The sequence below is a fragment of the Triturus cristatus genome, chromosome 2_2 (genome assembly GCF_964204655.1).
Source record: "Triturus cristatus chromosome 2_2, aTriCri1.1, whole genome shotgun sequence".
NCBI classification, from domain to species: Eukaryota; Metazoa; Chordata; class Amphibia; order Caudata; family Salamandridae; genus Triturus; species Triturus cristatus.
In genome coordinates this window covers 409,608,970-409,629,261 of record NC_140582.1, presented here as the reverse complement: position 1 = coordinate 409,629,261, position 20,292 = coordinate 409,608,970, and the positions used below count along the sequence as shown (strand labels likewise).

Here is a 20,292-nt window from a genome sequence, read left to right as displayed (position 1 = left end):
AATGGTCTGACCTGCAAGTCTCGAAAAGCATCTTGACACCAATTCATGGTTTTAAAAGGATTCTGTGCAAACATTTCACTGTCGCAAGTCTATTGTCTGTGATTTATCTGCACTAAATTGCGTTTATCATCTCTGCCAGGCTCACTTGAGCAGAGGGGCTTAGGGATTACCAGAGATTCTCCTGGTTCAGTGTTTAAGAGAAGGTAAACAGGTGTCACACCACTTGGAAGTACCCTGACCCTGTGATCTTTACAAGGAATTATCGTGATATATGAATCATTACAATGTTTACAAACCGTGGGGGAAAGAAGAAGGTTGCTGTCACCATTCCCCCCAGGTAATTATGGTATATGAAGTCCTCAACAGTGTTGATGATCAGTCTCTAAAATGCCTATAACTTAGTGAGTTGCAATTAAGCATGAAACACGTGTCCCCGCACATTCAGTACTGGCCAGAGGCGGCTCCTCCATGTGGGCATTGGAGCTTTGCCTCACTGCTTTTTCGCAGTGCGAGAAGCAGAAACGGAAAATGGTATAAATACCCTGGTTGGGGGTGGGAAGGTGGGCGGGTCTGGGAGGAGTGGCTAGCGCCCAGTGTTATGGGCGCTGACTGTTTGGTCGGCCCCAGGGCCGACCAAACCTGTCATAGCCCTCTCGGTTTTCTTCATGTAGGCTGCTGCGCAGCCTGCATTAAGAAAACGGCCTCCCCATAGACTCCTGCAAGGACTGCGTCCTAGCCAATCACAACGCTGCCATTGCAGTGTTGTGATTGGCTTAGAGGAAGAGAGGGAGGCTTTCTGCTTCCTGAGAGCAGGAGGCACGACACGGGAGTCCGGCACTGGAGGCGAAGGTAATTTTTTTTTTTGTTTTGTTTTTTAAATCAAATTAACCCACCCTCCTCACGCGATTCATGCCTGCCGCGACTGGTATTGGCTGTGCCAACACTGCTCGGGCAAACAATTGAGAGACACTGAGCAGTAACAATCATGACCGTGTTGAGGACTGCATTTACCATAATGCCGTGAGAGGGACTGGTGAGAAGCAGTGTGCTCCCCTTTCCACTGTTGTAATTATTTGTTGTGTACAGATTTCCATTTGTTTAATTGTTAGGTATAAGGAAGTAAACATGCCTGGTGTGTACTGGGACTTTGTCTTTTCCACTACATCGCTAGTTACAAAATTAGCGTTTCTGGCCGCAAACTGTATTCAGCTGTATTCATTCCCTTCTGAAGCCTAGTGGGCCCTTCTAATGATCCCTCCAGTGTTCCTTATTGCCTCCAAGCCTTGGAAGCACACGGTGTGTTCTTTATTACAGCAACACAATCTTAAACTATGTTTCTGTCAAATTTCCAAAATGAATGAAGTACTTGTAGCCTTAATGAATAAAGACCGCTTTAAAAAAGAAATATTGGATTACCTCACCCCCCCCACCCCTCCTCCCAATCCCCTCCTAACGATCACACCGTACCTGCTAAGGGAACGACTTGGCTATTTCTTCGCACAGTGGAAGGACATCATCTCAGATTGGTGGGTCCTCTACGTTGTGCAAGAAGGGTACTGCCTCAAATCACACACCATCCCTCCTAACATCCTACTATGCAGCTACTTCCTAAGCTTAGAACACCTTCTAGATGAAGAGGTTCAAGCACTCCCCCATAGGGTGCCATTGAACCTTTACCTGCAGAATAATGTGGGAAAGACGTGTACTTACTCTACCTTTTCCTCACTAAGAAGGACAGCTCCCTCTAGTTGATCGTGGACCTAAGTCCAGTGAACAGGTTCATATTGTCGAATGCTTTCACATGATCACCTTGCAAAACATCATCCCGCTGCTCTGCAGTGGTGACATCAGAGCTGGATCTGAAAGACACATGCTTCCACAACACGATCCACCCAACGCATCTGCAGTAGTTTTGATTCATAGTAAATGTACAACAGTACCAGTTCTTTGGAGTGAGTATGGTTCTAGAGTGTTTACAAAGTGCTTAGTGATTGTTGCATTTCGGTGTCCTTACTTCACATGCTAGTTCTCACCATCAATGCAAACCAGTTGCACTATTATCCGCAGTAGGTTGAACTCTTCCTGCACTTCTTTCTAAATGCGGTAACAAGGAAGGTACATCCCAATGAACAGAGGGAGGTGGCATTCAAACAAATGCTGGCTCTTATTCAGACTTACCGTCCCATCACTGTCCGAATGGTGATGAAATTGGGATAGCTATTGTTCCATATGCCAGATTACATATGCGCCTGCTCCAGAAGTGTCTCTCTAGGCAATGCTCATAAGCGGAAAGGGATTGGGATGATTCAGTGCTGGTAATGACCAAGGCTCAGCACTCTGCTTTGGTCAAACAACAACAGCCAGTTGCTCTGCAGAGCATTTCTGGACCCTCTCCCGCAAGTGATCACTACCACTGGCTCTTTCTTGTGGAATGCTCACCTCCACGAGATGATTGTCCAAGGCACCTGAACAGCCAGGTACCAGGGACATCACATCAACTACCTTGATGTGCTAACTATTAGACTAGTCCTCTGAACTTTCTTTTACAACTCATTCAGGAAAGACAGTTGTAATAATAATGGACAACATGATGGCTGTGAACTAAATCCAGATGAAGGTTGACACCCAATCCTCTAGTTCCCTGCACTAATTCAAGAGATTTAGAACTGAGCAACCATTAACAACATTCAACTGTTTGTGAGGCCTCTGCTGGGTGTGGAGACCAACGGTGCAGACCTGCGGATGTATCAACACATCACAAGTGGGAACTCCACCATCAAGCTTTAACAAGTACTTTCAGCAGTGGGGGAACCCCATCTATCGACCTGCTCACCACTCCCTAAAAAACAAAATGCCTAAACTTCAGCTCAAGGTACCCAGATCCACAGTCCATGAGCAATGCACTATGGTTGAACTGGTCGGGGATATGTGTCTACTCTTTTCTGTCTTTGTACCTCACCTCGTACATAGTAAGGAAGATGAGGCAGGCATCCATGAGCCTAATCCTAGTGGCATCAACCTGGGCAAGACAGCCCAAGTAGTCTGTATTTCTAAAGATGTCAGTCAATCCCCATAAGCTCCCCAGCATGTCGAACCTTCTCACTCAGCATCATGGCTGTGACATCCAGATCCCAGACAGCTGAACCACGCGATCTGGCACCTGATTTCTTAGGATTTGGCTACCTCAAACTTCAGTGGAGTGCATGATTATCCTGCAAGAGGCAAGTAAGCACACTACTCGTGCCTTTTACACAGCTAAGTGGAAAAAGTTCATGCATTGCTGTATCTCTAAACTGACCCCTTTAAGGTTTCCTTGCAGGTGAGTACCTTCAGCATCTGTGCAAGGCAGGCCATACCGGCACTTCATATGATTACACTTAACCACAGTTTCAGCATACTTCCGAAGCAGACAGCACTTATCTCTTTTTAGTGTCCCAGTCACTGAGGCCTTCATGAAGGCTTTTAAAATGGTAATATCTATGTACCCACTCCCCATGCTGCCTAGAGCTCACACTACATGCAAGAGAGGGGCCACCATAGCTTTTTGTGGTAATGTCCCTTTGATGGATATATGTAGGGCGGCTATTTGGTCAATGTTTCACACCTTCGCCAATCATTGTGTAGACATTCTAGCATGCCAACAAGCTTTTGTTGGCCAACATGTCTCAAAACACTCTTTCAAACATCTGCATCATTTGCTTGCTAGTCTGTCGCTTTGGAGAGGGACTGCTTTATAGTCTATGCAGAGTATGTGTATCTACAGCCACATATGCTCCTAACCGATGGGAGAAACTGGAGAGCGGCGGGAAGGAAACTGATTTGTTCTGAAAGCATTACACCCAGTCTTGCCCTGGAAGTAGCCCCCATGTAAGTTAATGTGGTGTTGGGAGTTCTGTCCAAAGCTTTTTTTATTTGGGCGTTTGGGGGGGGGAGAGGGGGGAGGGAGTTATATAGCGCAAACTAGACCCGAAAGTATCAAGAGTGCTTTACATGAGCACCAGTTGCGTTTTCGACGGACACATTCTTTTTTAATTTTTTTTGTTAGGCACAGTGAGATTAGGTGATTTGATCAGAATCACAGGATGTTGCACGTCCCTGCTGAGACTCGAACACTTTTCCTCAGCCGTGAGGTCGACCGACTTAACCGTTAGGCAACATCCTCTCCCCAAAGTTAGATGATCGTGAAGGTGAAGATACGGCGACATGCAGATTAAGGAGGAAACCTGCTGCTATGAGAATTTCTTTTAGAAAGGAGTTTGGGTCAGGATCAAGTTGGCACAAAAGGTCAACAAGGGACTGCCTGCGTTCTGCAAATCATTGCAAGTGTTTTGGAGTTTTCCTAATAAAATATGTGATTTAGCAAATCTGGCATATTTATCCCACTGTCTTTAGTAATAATGGGAACAGAGAGCTGGACGTGGAAGGGATCATGGAAATGAATCCTCAGAGTGTGGAGTTGATGTCTTGTCTTGAAAAGGCTTAATAAAATACCTGGGTGGATGTATGATTATGTAATGGATAATTGTATATTGTTGTGCTGATTGTGTAGTGTGCGTTATTGGGAGTGTGTGAGATGTTGAATAGTGATGCAGCACTAGGATGAATGAAGTGGTGTTGATGTTGTGCAGTGTGTGTTATTGGTTATTTTATGAAGGAGGAGAATGTGTAGCATTATACGACTATTGTAGCGGCATTCGTTTAACCACGTGTTACATAGCTTTTGTTAGATGTTTTGCAATGTTGCAGAAGGTGATTTTCACAATGCTTGGCAGTTTCTGAAAGACCTCACCTCGCCTTAGGATTCATGGATAAACATTTCCTACCTGTCCATCTGTCATTTTAGGAGGGTACTACAATACAATTTTGGTGGTCTTAACCGATGTTGGAGATTTTTGGGAGAGAAGCACTGTGCCAATTTGAAGAAATACTGTGGTATCCAATAGTGGTGAAACCTGTTGTGAGTACTGCGGTCTGTGAGAGAGGAAAGCTGAGAAGACCTAAATGGGCAGTTGAACAATCTTGTTCCACCTAATGGAAGAGAGAAAGGCGGGGCCATAAATTGTAGTGTATTCCGAGGCTTTAATACATGATAGTAGTAGAAAAGACCTACTAAGATAGAACTCACAAGAGTGAGTATTTTGAAAAGTATGATGTGAGGTACTTTGGTAGGTAGGAACTGGTTGCTCTGTGTCTTGCACAGTAAGATGCTTAAACACTTTATGCAGATGAGTGTGGTGGGGGGAGTGTTAGATATTGAAGTATTCTGAAGTGTTTAGGATGGAATGGGATCTGCTGTACTAACTTAATGTTGGTTTGCGTTCAAGAAAGAAGTTGGTGGGAGGATGGGGCTTCATTGGTTATGTTAAAAGATTTACCCATGTTGTCCTAAGTTTCAATAAAAAGTTTGAAAGGGAAAAGATGGGCCTTGAAATCACAGGACATTGACAAATGGAAAAAAGCAGTAGCCTCAATTTTCAAACGAGTAATGCAATAATAAATGTACTGTAAACTCATTGTTATTGTTGTGTGGATGAGCTGAGATTAGAGTAGGTGCCTTTTGTGCCATTGACCCAGAGCTTGTTAAGCGGTCGAGTACTGGTTCAGAAACTCATTGCCTGGTTCGAAATTCCCAGATGTATGTTACGTGCTATGGACTGGGTGTTCTGAGGTAGCAATTTATGTTGGTATATGTGGCTGTAGCTGCACATGCTATGCATACTCTTGCAATCTAGTGTCGGGTTTACAAGTTAGTTTTCTTAGAAGAATCTTTCGAGCAACAAGATGTGGTGTGATTCTTCCCCTAGGCCACAAGGTGTATAGGCACTGACTCCATGTTAGATTGTTTTTTTCCTGCCATCAGGTTACAACATACACTTCAAGGAATCTGAGACCATTTGGTGTTTTCATGTGGGCCCACATTGTTAAAATTTGACACAGATGGTTCAGAAGAGTAGTCTTTGCTTCGATAACTCCATGTTATTCTACTCCAGCATACAACTTCAGAAGACCACCATTTAGCGTTTGAGTACCGGGAGACCAGGGACCTCCCCGCAACCTTCTTGGATCGGGAGCCCTTCCTTGATGACCAGCGCCACAAAATGCAGACTGGAATGGAGTGATGGAACGGACACCCTTCCAACATTGCCCCATGTGCAACACCCAAGTATCAGTGGTCGATCACCGCGATGTCTGCAATCTCTCTGCCATCACAAAATTGCTTTCTACGAGTCCTGCCTCGCCTTCCGCTCCAAGAAGACCTTGAGGTACCAGAGAGGCACTGGGCATAATGCAAAATGCACCAACAACCATGCCCTAAAAATCGAAACATCTTTGGTGAAGACGATCCTTTCGGCACCAGAAAGATGATGGCACAGGTCCATCCAGAGTCCCAGCAGCCCAGAAAACACCCAGCCCAGAAACAGTATTCTCAAACAAGGTAGAAGACTATAGGCAGTGTTGAAGACAACTGGCCCTCGAACCAAGAATATGTCCAGGCCTGTAAGTATCATGCCTGTCAGAAATTCCAACAACGCCAAACGATTCATTGACGGTTCGCCTTTGAAAATAAAATCTCTGTGGATACCCTTAAGGACCCAGAGCTGATAAAGCACAGTGACACAAGCCCTCTGTTACACCGCTGCACCATAACTGTTTCCTCTTTCTGCACCATCACCTCCACCACCACATTCACACACACCACATCCTCTGCTTCCTTTTAAGTCACTTGAGGCCTTCACATGCATATTCTTATGCTGGCAATCCATTTGACCCCACAGACCCAGAAGACCAGCCATTAGGCACAAGACAAGGTGATTATCCCTGGGAGGACAACAATTGCGCCTTACCTCGGATCTCCTTTTGAGCACTAATCAGTAAAAGCATACCCTTGGGAGGACACAACAGCCTACCATGAAGTCACCAATTGGGCAGCCTTACATCACAAAATAGACATGAATGTGCTACAAGATGAAGAACACTTCCTAGTTAAGACCCTTTTCAAGTCTGAACAACCAGTTCAATTTCTATCCATTCTCAGAGGCATACTCCAGTCTGTCCCAAACAATTTTAAGTACCTGGTAAAGGCTACGTGGTGACACCTAGGGTAGGGGGAAAGTACCAACCCTTAGCCAGCATCCCCCATTTATATCTGAAGTCAGGACCCCCTGATTCTTTCGTGGTTTATACCGCATGAGAGAGCCTCTGCCTAAGCCACAGGCGATGTCCTTCCACCCAATAAGTAGAGAAAAAGATTAGATGCTGCGGGCAAAAGAGTAGAAGTAGAGGCGATACATAATGGCACATAGCCAGCCCTGTTGGACTCCTGTCCAGGTACAGCAAGGCTGAGTAGGGGGAATTTGAACCTGTACAGCGCTCCAGTGCATTTTGGTTTGCACTATAGAAATAGGATATATACATACAAACATGCTGGAAATCAGCAAACACCTCCAATATGAGCACAAAAACTGGAAGGAGGGTATAGTGTCTAAAGTGAAAATCTTTTTGAATGCCAACTTTTGTCCAGGGACTCAGTCTCCAGGAGCATTAAAACTAACATCCTCCTCGGAAGACATGCCTTGTTTAGCATCTTTTGGCTCAAATGGGAAGGGCAGAAGCTTCTCCTCGACTTCCCATTTGACTAGGAGCATCTGTTTTGCCCCTCAGGTTGATGAGATGCTAGAAAAGATGAAAAGGACACTGAGATCACCACGTCCATGGGTGCCGTATAGACTCTAGCTGCAGGAGCCAATTTTCCTAAACTGCCCACTGGTGGAGTTAAGGCTACATCCCCTGGTCAGCAACAGTCTTATCAAAGATAGCAGCACACTTCACACCAACAGCCTGGCAGGGACATAACAGCTGTGTATACAGGGGAGATGTTGGCAGAAAGGACAGAGTTGTCTCCAGTAAAGGAACTTCCAACTTTAAGCACAGACTTGTTCTAGTTAACCCAATTATCCATGCTATGATCACTTTGTGTCTTGACTATGCAAATGTTATTTTCTTGGGAGCTGCTGAAGCCCAGGTGAAGCGCCTGCAGGTGATTCAAAACGCGGCAGCCAGGTTACTTCTACGTCTTACCTAGGTGTTGCTCAACGACAGCTGCTCTCAAGGCTTTGCATTGGCTGCCTGTTTAGAAATGCATCCTCTTCAAAGCATTAGTGATGGTCCATAGAGAAGAGTTCTCTTCTAGCACTCGATATTCTGCTGATCTATTCACTCAGTATATTCTCTCCAGAACACTGCGCATCACTTCTGCATCTCTTTTAGTTATCGAACACTTTAAGCGAGTTTGAAGGGGCAGTAAGGCCTTTTTTGATTTGGCTGTCCAGGCCTGGAATGAGTTCCCCTGACAGCTGTTACGGATTATTTCTGAGCCCGTCTGGAATCTTGGAATTGTGTTGAACACACTGACTTTTGCCACCCAGGTCAGTCCAAGCCACTACCTCTAACTTTAACAACTTCTGAATGCTGAGTAAACTGTTCCCTTTTATCTTCTTTCCCCTGGAAAATTAGTGTTCGAGGCATATGAGCTGCAGAATATACACTGTGCATAGATCGCCGTCTGGTGTTGGGCCCGGATGTTTGCAGTTTGTTTTTCTTCTTGGACAGTCTTTGGAAGTCACGAGTTGGGTGACTCCTCCTTCGGTCCGTTTTGCGCATGGGCTTCGGCTCCATCCTCAGATTGTTTTTTTTCTGCCATCGGGCTCGGATGTAATACTTCGTGCTCCGGCTTCGAACCTTTCCAGTTCGACCTTCGACGAAAAATCCTCGTCCATCGAGATTCTTTAGAGGATCCTCTTCAAAAGACTTTAACAAAGGATCCAAGGACTGGACATTTAATTTTGTCTGCCAAGAAAAGACTTTTGGACAAACCAACTCCTCCTCCACCACCAAAACGGAAGGACTCTGCCACATCCCCGTTCAGAGTACCCTCCCCACCACCTCCACCTCCTCCTCCACCCCCTCCATCTCCGCCCCCACCTTCTCCACCCTTGCCTCATCGGTCTCCAACCCCGTCTCCAGACCCTGATGACCACGGAGATCCATTCTATGATCCCACAGATGCCCCGCAGGACCCCACTCCTCCGGGAACACCTGACCCATGGGAGGATTATCACAATCCCGATGTCCCAGATGTGCCTCAGGATGATCTCTATCCATCCAGGCCGTCTCCACCAGAGGACTCCCTGGGGTTCCACCACCTCTTACAACGGGCGGCACATTACCATGGGGTGGAATTACACAGTGATCCAGTTGAGGAAGACTTCCTACTTGACACATTTGACATAGCAGATAAATCCACCGCTATATTACCCATGCTTAAAGGGGTGACCAAGCATGCCACAGAGGTTTTCAAAGACCCCGTTAGAGCTAGGGTCTTAAACCCCAGAATTGAAAAGAAGTACAAGGCAGCCCCCAAGGATCCTGTCTATATTAAAGGACCTGCGCCCCTAGACTCACTAGTGGTTTCCACAGCTAGGAAGCGCTCCAACTCTGTCATCTGGTGAGGCTCCACCACCTGATAAGGAGTCCAAGCTTTTAGCTGCATCAGGCAAACGCACCGCCTCGCAAGCTGCCAATATGTGGCGCATCGCCAACACGCAGGCGCTGCTGGCGCGGTACGATAGGACGATGAGCTGGAGGCTCTCATGCAGCATCTCCTGGAGAAATATAAGAATAAAGCTCATGAGCTAATACAAGAGGGAAAGATTATTACCAACACCTCTATTAAATGTGCACTTGACGCAGCAGACACGGCGTCCAGGGCTATAAACACCAGTGTCCTGCTTCGCCGTCACGCCTGGCTCAGGATTTCAGGCTTTAAACCAGAGGTCCAAGCATCTATATCAAACCATCCTTTTGACCAACAATACTTATTTGGCCCAAAAGTAGACGAAGCCTTGGAAAAAATGAAGAAGGATACGGATACAGCGAAGTCTATAGGAGCCCTGCAATCACAAACCCCTAGACGCTCCTTTCGCCGTTCCTCCTTTCGAGGCTCTGGCAGAGGTTACTCTTCCGATAACGCCTCCACTTTCTACAAGTCCCCTCCTCAAAATACCTTCTCAAAGGGCTACCAAAGAGGTGGATATTGCGGAAACAATAATAAAGGCAGGGGCAAAACCAACACCGCCCGTTCTGCCACACCGCCCACGCAATGACTCCCCCCCCCCCCCCCCCCCCCGCTCCCCCAGACCATACCCAAATTATTCGGTCAGGGTACTGTCTCAAACTAACTTCTACCCCCCCCCCCCCCCCCCCCCCCCCCCAAATATTCCACCCAGACACCGTGCGATGTCACAAGAACATACCACACTTCTGAAACAAGAGGTACTCTCCCTCCTGCAAAAACACGCGAGAAGGTACCCGTCGATCAGCAAAATCTAGGGGTCTACTCTCTGTACTTTCTCATACCGAAGAAAGATGAGACCTTACGGCCCATTCTAGACCTCCGGCCTCTAAATGTATACATCCATTGAGACCATTTTCATATGGTAACTCTTCAGCAAGTTCTCCCACTCCTCCGTCAGGGCGACTTTCTCACTACACTGGACCTGAAAGACGCATACTTTCATATCCCAATACACCCTGCTCACAGAAAGTACCTCCGATTTGTGGTGGACGGCCAACATTATCAGTTCAAGGTTCTCCCCTTCGGGGTCACAACCGCACCACGGGTGTTTACCAAATGCCTGGCAGTAGTGGCAGCACACCTCCGAAGACAAAACATTCACGTCTTCCCCTACCTGGACGACTGGCTCATAAAAGCCGCGTCCTACCACCAGTGCGTACAGAATACAAACACTACCATACAGCTACTCCACCAGCTAGGCTTTACGGTGAATCACCAAAAGTCCCACTTAATACCGTCTCACACAAAGCAATACCTCGGTGCCACTATAGACACCTCAAAAGTTATAGCCTATCCCAACTCAGCCACAATCGCAAGCATGCAAGCCCTGCGCCAAAAGTTCCTTCTTCAGCACTCTCTCCCAGCAAGAGTGTTCATGAAACTAATAGGGATGATGGCGTCTTGCATTTTCATAGTGCCTCATGCAAGACTTCACATGCGTCCACTCCAAGAGTGCCTAGCACGCCAGTGGAACCAGGCCCAGGGTCAGCTGACGGATCTGGTGTTGGTGGACGGCCGCACCCATCACTCTCTGCAGTGGTGGAACACCACAAACCTTTCCAAAGGGCGGCCGTTCCTGGACCCGGTTCCTCAGGTGATTCCAACAACGGACGCATCGCTCTCCGGCTGGGGAGCGCATCTATTACACCTCACAGTGCAAGGTCTATGGACGCCACAACAGAGGTTACTCCACATCAACCATCTGGAGTTATTGGCGATCTTTCTAGCCCTGAAATCGTTTCAGAAACAAATTTCAGCCAAGGCAGTCCTTATTCGCACAGACAATATGACTGCAATGTATTATATTCAAAAACAGGGGGGGACACACTCTCCCCAGCTCTCCCGCTTAGCACAGAGCATATGGAGATGGGCAATTCCACAAAAAATCTTTCTCCTGGCACAACACGTCCCAGGCGTACAAAACACCATGGCAGATCTGCTCAGCAGACAAACGCAGCAAATGCACGAATGGGAACTGCATCCACAAGTTCTTCACCCATTCTTCCACAAGTGGGGGCATCCTCAGATAGACCTCTTCGCCACCCACGAAAACAAAAAATGCCCAAGCTTCGCCGCCAGACACCCACAACCATTGTCCAAAGGCAATGCGATATGGATGAACTGGTCAGGCAAATTTGCATACGCCTTTCCACCTCTCCCACTAATTCCATTAGTGGTAAGGAAGCTACAACAGCACTCCCTCACACTCATTCTGGTAGCTCCAACATGGGACAGGCAGCCGTGGTACACCACACTACTACAGCTCTCAGTGGTCCCACACCAAAGGCTGCACCTGTCCCCATGCCTCCTAACCCAGAACCATGGAGAAATCAGGCACCCGGACCCAGCTCAGCTCAACCTTGCGATCTGGCTCCTGAAATCTTAGAATTTGGATACCTTAACCTTCCTCCTGATTGCATGAACATTATCAAGGAAGCCAGACGTCCTACCACTCGAGCATGCTATGCCGCAAAGTGGAAGAGATTTGTTGTTTACTGCCGTAACAATACAATCGACCCCTTAGACGCTTCCATACAGCACATCATATGCTATCTGCTCCATCTTCAAAGGTGTAACCTGGCATATTCATCCATACGTCTACACCTAGCAGCAATTGCTGCTTACCTACAAAACAGACAGCATTTATCACTGTTCAGAGTGCCGGCTATTAAAGCCTTTATGGAAGGCCTTAAAAGAATAATTCCACCCAGGGCACCACCTTCCCCTGTATGGAATCTAAACGAGGTTCTTACAAGGCTAATGGGTCCGCCTTTCGAACCAATGCATAAATGTGAGCTACAGTTCCTCACTTGGAAAACCGCTTTCCTCGTAGCGATCACTTCCCTTAGAAGGGTCAGTGAGATACAAGCGTTCACTATACAAGAAAGCCTTTTTACAGATACATCACAGCAAGGTGATACTTCGCACAAATCCAAAATTTCTGCCCAAGGTTATATCCCCCTTCCATCTTAATCGGTGGAATTACCGTTTTTTTTCTCGCAACCCCAGTCTGTTGCGGAAAGGGCTCTACATACACTTGATGTTAAAAGGGCTTTGCTGTATTACATACAAAGAACGCAACCCTTCAGAAAGACTAAACAGTTGTTTGTCTCCTTCTCTCCACCGCATAAGGGCAACCCCATCTCAAAATCAGGGATAGCTAGGTGGATTGTAAAGTGTATACAAATTTGCTATCACAAAGCAAAAAGAACATTATCTGTTCCACCTAAAGCCCACTCTACAAGAAAGATAGGGGCTTCTATGGCTTTTCTAGGGAACATACCCTTAGATGACATCTGCAAGGCAGCCACATGGTCAACACCGCACACCTTCACAAAACATTACTGTGTAGATGTGCACTCCAAACAACAAGCTAGTGTGGGCCAGGCTGTACTAAAGACACTGTTTCAAACTACTGCAACGGATACCGGTGGTCGCCGCTAGGGTTGGGTACTGCTATATAATCTATGCACAGTGTATAATCTGCAGCTCATATGCCTCAAACGGAATATGCTACTTACCAGTATGCATCTGTTCTTGGCATGTAGAGCTGCAGATCTATACACGTCCACCCGCCTCCCCGGCTACCTGTATCTGTTCCAGTCTATCTTATTTAGATATAACACACATGGGTTTCTTAGTATTATCACTACGCTCCATCTTTTCCCTGCTGGCGAATAACAATCTGAGGATGGAGCCGAAGCCCATGCGCAGTACGGACCGAAGGAGGAGTCACCCAACTCGTGACTTCCAAAGACTGTCCAAGAAGAAAAACAAACTGCAAACATCCGGGCCCAACACCAGATGGCGATCTATGCACAGTGTATAGATCTGCAGCTCTACATGCCAAGAACAGATGCATACTGGTAAGTAGCATATTCCTATTCTAGCCCTGATTTCCTCATGCCTTGATTATTGCAATGCTCTTTATTTGAACACCAGTCAGCTGTCCTTAACCAATTTGCAGGCAGTTCACAATGCTGCTGCCCGACTGATATTAAATGTTCCTGAACATCATTTGGTTTCTCAGGAATTGATTGATCTCCATTGGCTTTCTGGTCAGTAATCAGATTACATTTAAGGTGCTGTGTTTAGCTCACAAAGCACCTTATAACATTGGCCCAGGATTTCCAAGAACTAAATTCCAGTGGTATATCCACAAGTGGCTCTTTCCATTTGCTAAGACTAAAGAATAGAACCTCTATACCCCTCTTTGTTAAGTACCTTGAAGACCACAAACTATTTAGGAAAGCTTTAAAATCGCATAGGCTAAATGTTCATTTTTGGCCTTTTTCATTTGATGTAATCTGCCTTTGGGACCTGCATATAGTGGAAAGTTGGGTGTAGCCTTTCGTGTTACCTGAAAATAGAGTTTGTACTCCAGAACGCATTTTACCCAGAAGAAAAAGGTTACCGTAGCTTCTTGGCAAACATTCTGCTAGTTGACAGCTGCAAAGAGTCCACCTGGTCACTACTGCGCATTTCTACCAAGCTCTATTATGTGGTGGACATTTTAGCCCGTCAGCAGACTGTGGTTGTCAATGTTCTACGGGCATTTATCCAGATGTCTACATTATCTAATTGCTAACCAACTCTTATGGAGGGTGCAGCCTTACAGTGTATGCAGAGCATGTGTATCTACAGCGACACTAGCTACAAACAGGAAATGTTACCCTGTAAGCATCTGTTCACTTCATGTACTGCTGTAGATTCACAAGCACCCACCCTCCGAAAGGTTGTAATGATTGTGGATCACTCCTTCTGTTACTCAGTCCACACTCTAAAATGCACATGGTTCTCTACAATGGGCTCCATCAACGCTCCAGATACTCTCACCCGCTCTGCAAAAACAATCTAACATCGAGTTGATTGATGCCCATGCATATTGTGGGCTATGGGAGGAGTCACACCACATCTTGTGACTAGAAAGCTTCTTCCAAGGAAAAAACTTGAAAACATCCAAGCCCAGCACTAACTAGATAGCAGGAGTAAGCTGAGCTATAAGTTATGAACAGATGCTTAGACGGTGAGTAACGTTTTCCTTACTGCGTATCCAGCAAATTGTTCTTTTAAAGAAAAGTTTGCAAATTCTTTACAAACTGATATGAGTTCATAATTGATTGATGTGCGTAATCTGGATATCGCTGGAAAGTACAGATTACTTTGTAAAAGAAAATAAATAAAACTGTCAACGAGATTGAGTATGCAAACGAACATGGTGCTTGAAAAACCTTGATTAAATATTAAGTACCTGAATTATTTGGTAGCTCATAAATGCATTGTTGCCGCATAATTTGAAGAACCTGTTTATTATTTGTTCTAATTGCTCTTCTTTTATTCTCCAAGGAGTGCATCCCCCGTTGTCCGGAAAAAAGATGCTATTGTTCAACAGCAAGCCGGCATCTTCTGACGCCCCCAAAATAGAGGACCTGAAGTGGCACTCGGCATACTTCAGAAAGCAGTTGGAGAAGTCTCAGAAAAGAGGCGAAGTTTGGCACCCAAAGAAAATAGAAAGAACCTTGCCCAAGCAGCCAAACCCATCTGTCAAAAAGGAGCCTGCATTATTCCAGGAAAGCTGTGAAAATACTAGTACAGACGCTAGAACTACAACCGTACCTCGTAGGCACGAGTCTGCAGTCGCTGAACACCGGAAGCGGAGGGATAACCATTACCGTTGTGACGACGTTAAGACGGAGTTAAAAGAAAAGCATGTTAGACCCACCCATAAGCCTTCAAAAGCCACAGGACTGTCGCATAAGCAGCCCGAGCACAAACGGGCAGCCACTTACCCAGCTGACAAGTCTGGGGCACCTGCAGCCCAGAAACACCCTGTGGAGCCGACGCCCCACTGTAGTCGCCCCGTCATTAAAATTCACCACAACCAGACTACAGCAAAAGTGCCTACAGCGCCCAAATGTTCACTCAAAAATTGGGGAGGGTTTCGAATTCCAAAGAAAGGAGAAAGGCAGCAGGGTGGGGCCCAGGAAGAGACTTGCCGCCAGAACTCTCCCTACCAATGTCAGGGAAGCGTCTCACCCAAAGATGTGGACGGGGCAAAGGGAAGTTTTAAGGCACACAATGACAATGATGGCTATGCCCCTGACGCAGAAATGAGTGATTCGGAAACAGAGGCGACGAAGAAGAAATGGAGGCAGCAGCGGTTGACGCCCAGCAGCGCCATCAACAGGCGGTACGACACGGACTTCGCGAGACGCAGCGTCCTAGCGTCCTGACGGGGAGAATGCACCGGAACACCACCTGCATGATAGTTTAATTACTTCCTGCAGCCATGCACTATTTGTACAGTATGAGGCGGGGAGGATACACTTTCAGTGGACATTCTTTGGTCCTGATCGAGTAATTCCTGTACAAACTGTTTACTTGCACTTATGACATTGTGACTTGTTTGCCTTCTCCCCGCAACTCATTTTCATTTGTTTGAAGATATATATATATATATAAAAATCTATTTTCAACTTTTGACAATTCACGTGTTGAACCTCAAACTCTGACTTTGAATGAGCCTATTTTGACGGACTCTAAATTGATTTGACACTGTGCGTGGGGTCAGAGTGGCTGTGCTTTCCTTTTTTCCGTTTGATACAAAGCCGTTGATATTTCAGTTGACGATGCCCCCTCCCATTTTGGGAGGGATAGTACATTTCAAGAGAGTAGTCCTGTGTATGCTACTGAAAATTAGAATACCCACTTTCCTTGTACTGCACTTTGTTTTAAATCATTTTTATTATTTATTTTTCTTTCGCCATCAGTTTTATTGCAAATTCCATACTTGACCTCCTTCCAGAATGCCAGCAATGCACACGCAGAGCACTCCGACCTGTAGTGTAGAAATGTGAATAACTGTCGGTAGAAAAACAGGTAGTGGTTTAATTGAGACTTGCTTATTGCTTTAGTTTTGCATAGTGGAGGGTGGTATTTGAGTAGGCAGTGTTGAAGTCCTTGGTCGATATCGCATTGACCGTCAAGGCAGGCTGCTAACAGCTTCTGCCGGGGTCATATTAAGTCAACGGCCCGTGGTCGTATGGATAGGTTCGACCGCATTTGGGCAGGGGTGTGCATGAAGTAAGTGTACATGCAATAGTTTTACACCACATTATTTTGATAGACACCAGCAGTGAATGATTATTGAATTAATAAACTCTATTTTGCCTCCAAATCCATATTTTGCTTCGCCTGTTCTCACAAAGAAAATGATAATATTTTTCAGGACAGAGATAATAAGATATCGGACTATATGCTACTGAATGAATCTCTTATCAGATTCACGGTACAAGGAATGTTTGTGTTAGAGAGCAAATATGACTTCCAGTGTGTTTATAGCAGGATTGGACTTTTGTGTCAAGTATTTACTGAGCCCCAGTGCTAAGACCTGGAAAAACTGGATGCATCTGGGTAGACCTGTCCCTTCCAATTCAGGACAAGGTACCTGCTTGCCAGCTCCCTAGCACAGGAGGGGGCTTGCATTAATGTTACGCACTCGGTTCTGCAGTGGGAAATAGCAGTACCAAGTGAGTAAGCAATCGGTAGCAAAGTAGGTAGTATTTAATTTTAATTTTATACCATCTACATTGTTTTTGTATTAGGGAAAGTCTGCTTATTTAAGATTTAGGAATGCTTTTAGAATGTAAAGTCCTAAGACACTTGCAGTGAAAAAAGGTGGGAAGTTGAAGGTGCCAGGAGTTCAGCTACTTGTGGGAAATCCGAAGAAGCATGTACAAGTGAAAAAGATGCAAACTCTACTTTTTAATGTCAACTTAATTTTTAGACCAAAACATTTCGTTTAGTCTTCCAGATCGCTAAGGATGATTGTTTACGAACCTGTTTTTAAGAGAGGTGGATTCTCAGTGAGTCCACTTTGCTATGCAAGTCATGAAATCACCAATCAATTTAATGTATTACCCAATCCAAGCGTTATGGTCAAATGTCAAAATCAAGGTATTCTGTCCTTCTATTTCCAGCTAAGAAACTTAAGCGGATACTCTCACAGAAACTTAAGCAGATACTCTCACAGATTGAGAAATCCTGGGCCTTAGTCCTCTGATTGACAGACATGTGATGAACGCATCAAAACACTATAATGGCTTCATTTCTTGTGCACTCCACAGTGAGAACTTGAATTGTATGCTTTTTTTCCCCTTTGCTCTTTTGATTGTTATTAGGTCTTTTTCCTATTAGCTTAATGAAGGATATTTAACATTAGCTTTGATAGTAATGGTTGTTAGTGAAAGCAGCAGCACTATGAAAAATGTAATCAAGAAAAGACATTGTTTCTTTGGCTCCAACTAGCACTTATCATTGCTCTCCATCTCGTATCAACCTTTAAACCCATTTTCTCTTAGCTAAATGTGCACAATTTTGTGAGGAATAGAAGTTGTACATCGTTTACACTGGTAATCCCATCTTTACCTGAAAACTGTCCTCTTTGCCCTTGCGTGTCAAGTGTTACATATGTGTTCATTCTCTGGATACACGAAAAAAAGAGCAGAAATTGCTTCGACAAGAAGAGGTACAGCTTTGAATTTTAAATTGTTATGTTTTTTATGCATAAAAATGGAGTATACTTTTCTCTTTGTCTCTAAGTCGTTCTATTTCCTGCCCCGCAGTTTTTTCTTTTGACTTCTCAATCGATTCTGATTCTGTTGCATGCAAGCAAAGCTTGTGGTGACCCATTGCCACGATAAGCGTCAAGTGTTTGTGATTTAGGTTATAAATGTTTTGATTCCCCAAGTGCATAGTGTGACTAATCTAAAACAGATCACAAAAGATGCAGTTATTCATTTCCCCCAATCTTTTGAGTTTGAAAAAAGGAGCGGCACTTACGAAAGTTGAAAAAATCCACACCTTTTTCAAAGCACTCATTGTTCCTTATGTAGAGCTTTGCTTCTGGTGTTCCACTGCAGACACCATTTTAGTTTGTTTTTGTAAAAATAATGAAAATATGTATCTGAGTAACTACTGCATTACCAACAACTCCATGCATACAGAAGAAAGAGCTGTGTGAACTTGCACACAGAAAAGGTAAGTCTTTGTAGCCCCATCTTCCCACACAGGAGATGCAAGATAGCAGCAGAGAGAGCTTTCCTCGCTAATAATTCATGTCTGTGAGCTTGAAGGGCAGGCTAGGATTAGCCAACTGGGGATGACCTCTCACTTTGTAATAATCAATGTTAGATTTGGGGGTCTCTAGTTGGCAGAGGTAGGTACCTTTGCCCAAATAGGGGCCCTTGCGTCTAGTCAGGGTAAGGGGGTACACTCCTAAAATAACCCCTGCTCACCCCCTTGGTAGCTTGGCACAAGCAGACAGGTTTATTCAGAGGCAGTGTGTAAAGCATTTGTGGACGCCACACAGGTTGTATTATAAAAATAGGTATCTTTTATATAGATTTAACACAAGACCATAAACTACAAAAATTCACAATACTGTACTTTAAAAATGGTAGAAATAGCTTAGTTCTCTTAACCTCTTCTGTGCCCATGACGAGATGGTCTCGTCATGGAGCACAGTCGCGCTGTGCCCATGACGAGACTATCTCGTCATGACACCCACCCACTAGGGAAACGCCAGGCACAGGAGGGGGAAAAGGCCTGGCACCCAAAGGGTTAAGGTGGTAAATGCGACACTTTATGTTCAATGTACCTTTGGATGCATAACGCTACACAACTAGAGAGTTGCAGGTAAGGTGATGCGTCGGTTCCTTACACGCAAGAACGGGGATGAGTCGGTTCCTTACTCTGGGGGAGGTGATGCGTCGGTTCCCTACTGCTGCATAGGGGACGGTGATGCGTCGGTTCCTTACCAGGGGGGTGGGGCGATGCGTTGGTTCTTCTCTGCGCGGGGAGTTGATGTGTCGGTTTCTTACTGCGCTTCTGTGGCGATGCAGCTAGCAACACCGTGATGCGATGAAGATCCGATGCAATGAAACAAAGATGACGTCTTCTTGATGTTGTGACAACGAAGGGGTGATGAGTGCATGCCCGACGGCCGTGCAGCGACACAGTGAATCTTCTTGAGCCACGACAGGCCCTGCGACACGCTTCTCTGACGATGCGACGGCATCTGCTGAGACGGCTACACTCTTCTCCAGGGATGCGATGCGAGAGTGGCTGCACGCTTCCTCAGCGATGCAGCAAATTCAAATCTACTTTATTCGGTATCCAACAATACCATAAAAGAGCAGAACAGTTATTTAAAAACACAATCGATAAAACACTCTACATTTGTTTAAATAATTAATAAAATGATGTTCGGATATCAGTGCAAGACATCGTAAGAATACTACTAGGTCAGACTAACAATTATTTTAAATGAAGCTCCACGTCACAGTAAAAAGCAAGGATATGGGTTTCTGGACCGAAACAACAATAAGTCCAACCTGAGAAGGGGGGGATTTACCCCCGATCACAACAAAAAGAATTCATCTGTATTAAAAGAAAATAAACTATATAAAACGGCATACAGAACCACCCAAATACCGGGAGAGGAATTTCATAACCCAATTAAGCAGCCAGAATCTATCGTATTTCTTAATCACGCGGCCATCCTTAAAAAAATTCACAGTGCAGTAAAGTGTAAGAGCCTCCTTGGACAGTTTTAAAAATAACAACGCCGCCCTTGCGTGTTTGAACCTCAAGGACTT

General features: G+C 45.3%; 1 protein-coding gene across 6 annotated transcripts in view; it reads left to right on the top strand.

Annotated features, from left to right (window-relative positions):
• JADE1 (jade family PHD finger 1) overlaps nucleotides 1-18,221 on the top strand; it is a 202,949-nt gene extending 184,728 nt beyond the window's left edge. For all 6 annotated transcript variants that reach the window (XM_085641495.1, XM_085641496.1, XM_085641493.1 and 3 more), the window contains one exon: nucleotides 14,981-18,221. In XM_085641495.1, the coding sequence (XP_085497621.1) occupies nucleotides 14,981-15,867 (887 nt within the window). In that variant the 3' untranslated portion in view covers nucleotides 15,868-18,221. The remainder of the gene's footprint in view (nucleotides 1-14,980) is intronic.
• The last annotated feature ends 2,071 nt before the right edge of the window (nucleotides 18,222-20,292 follow it).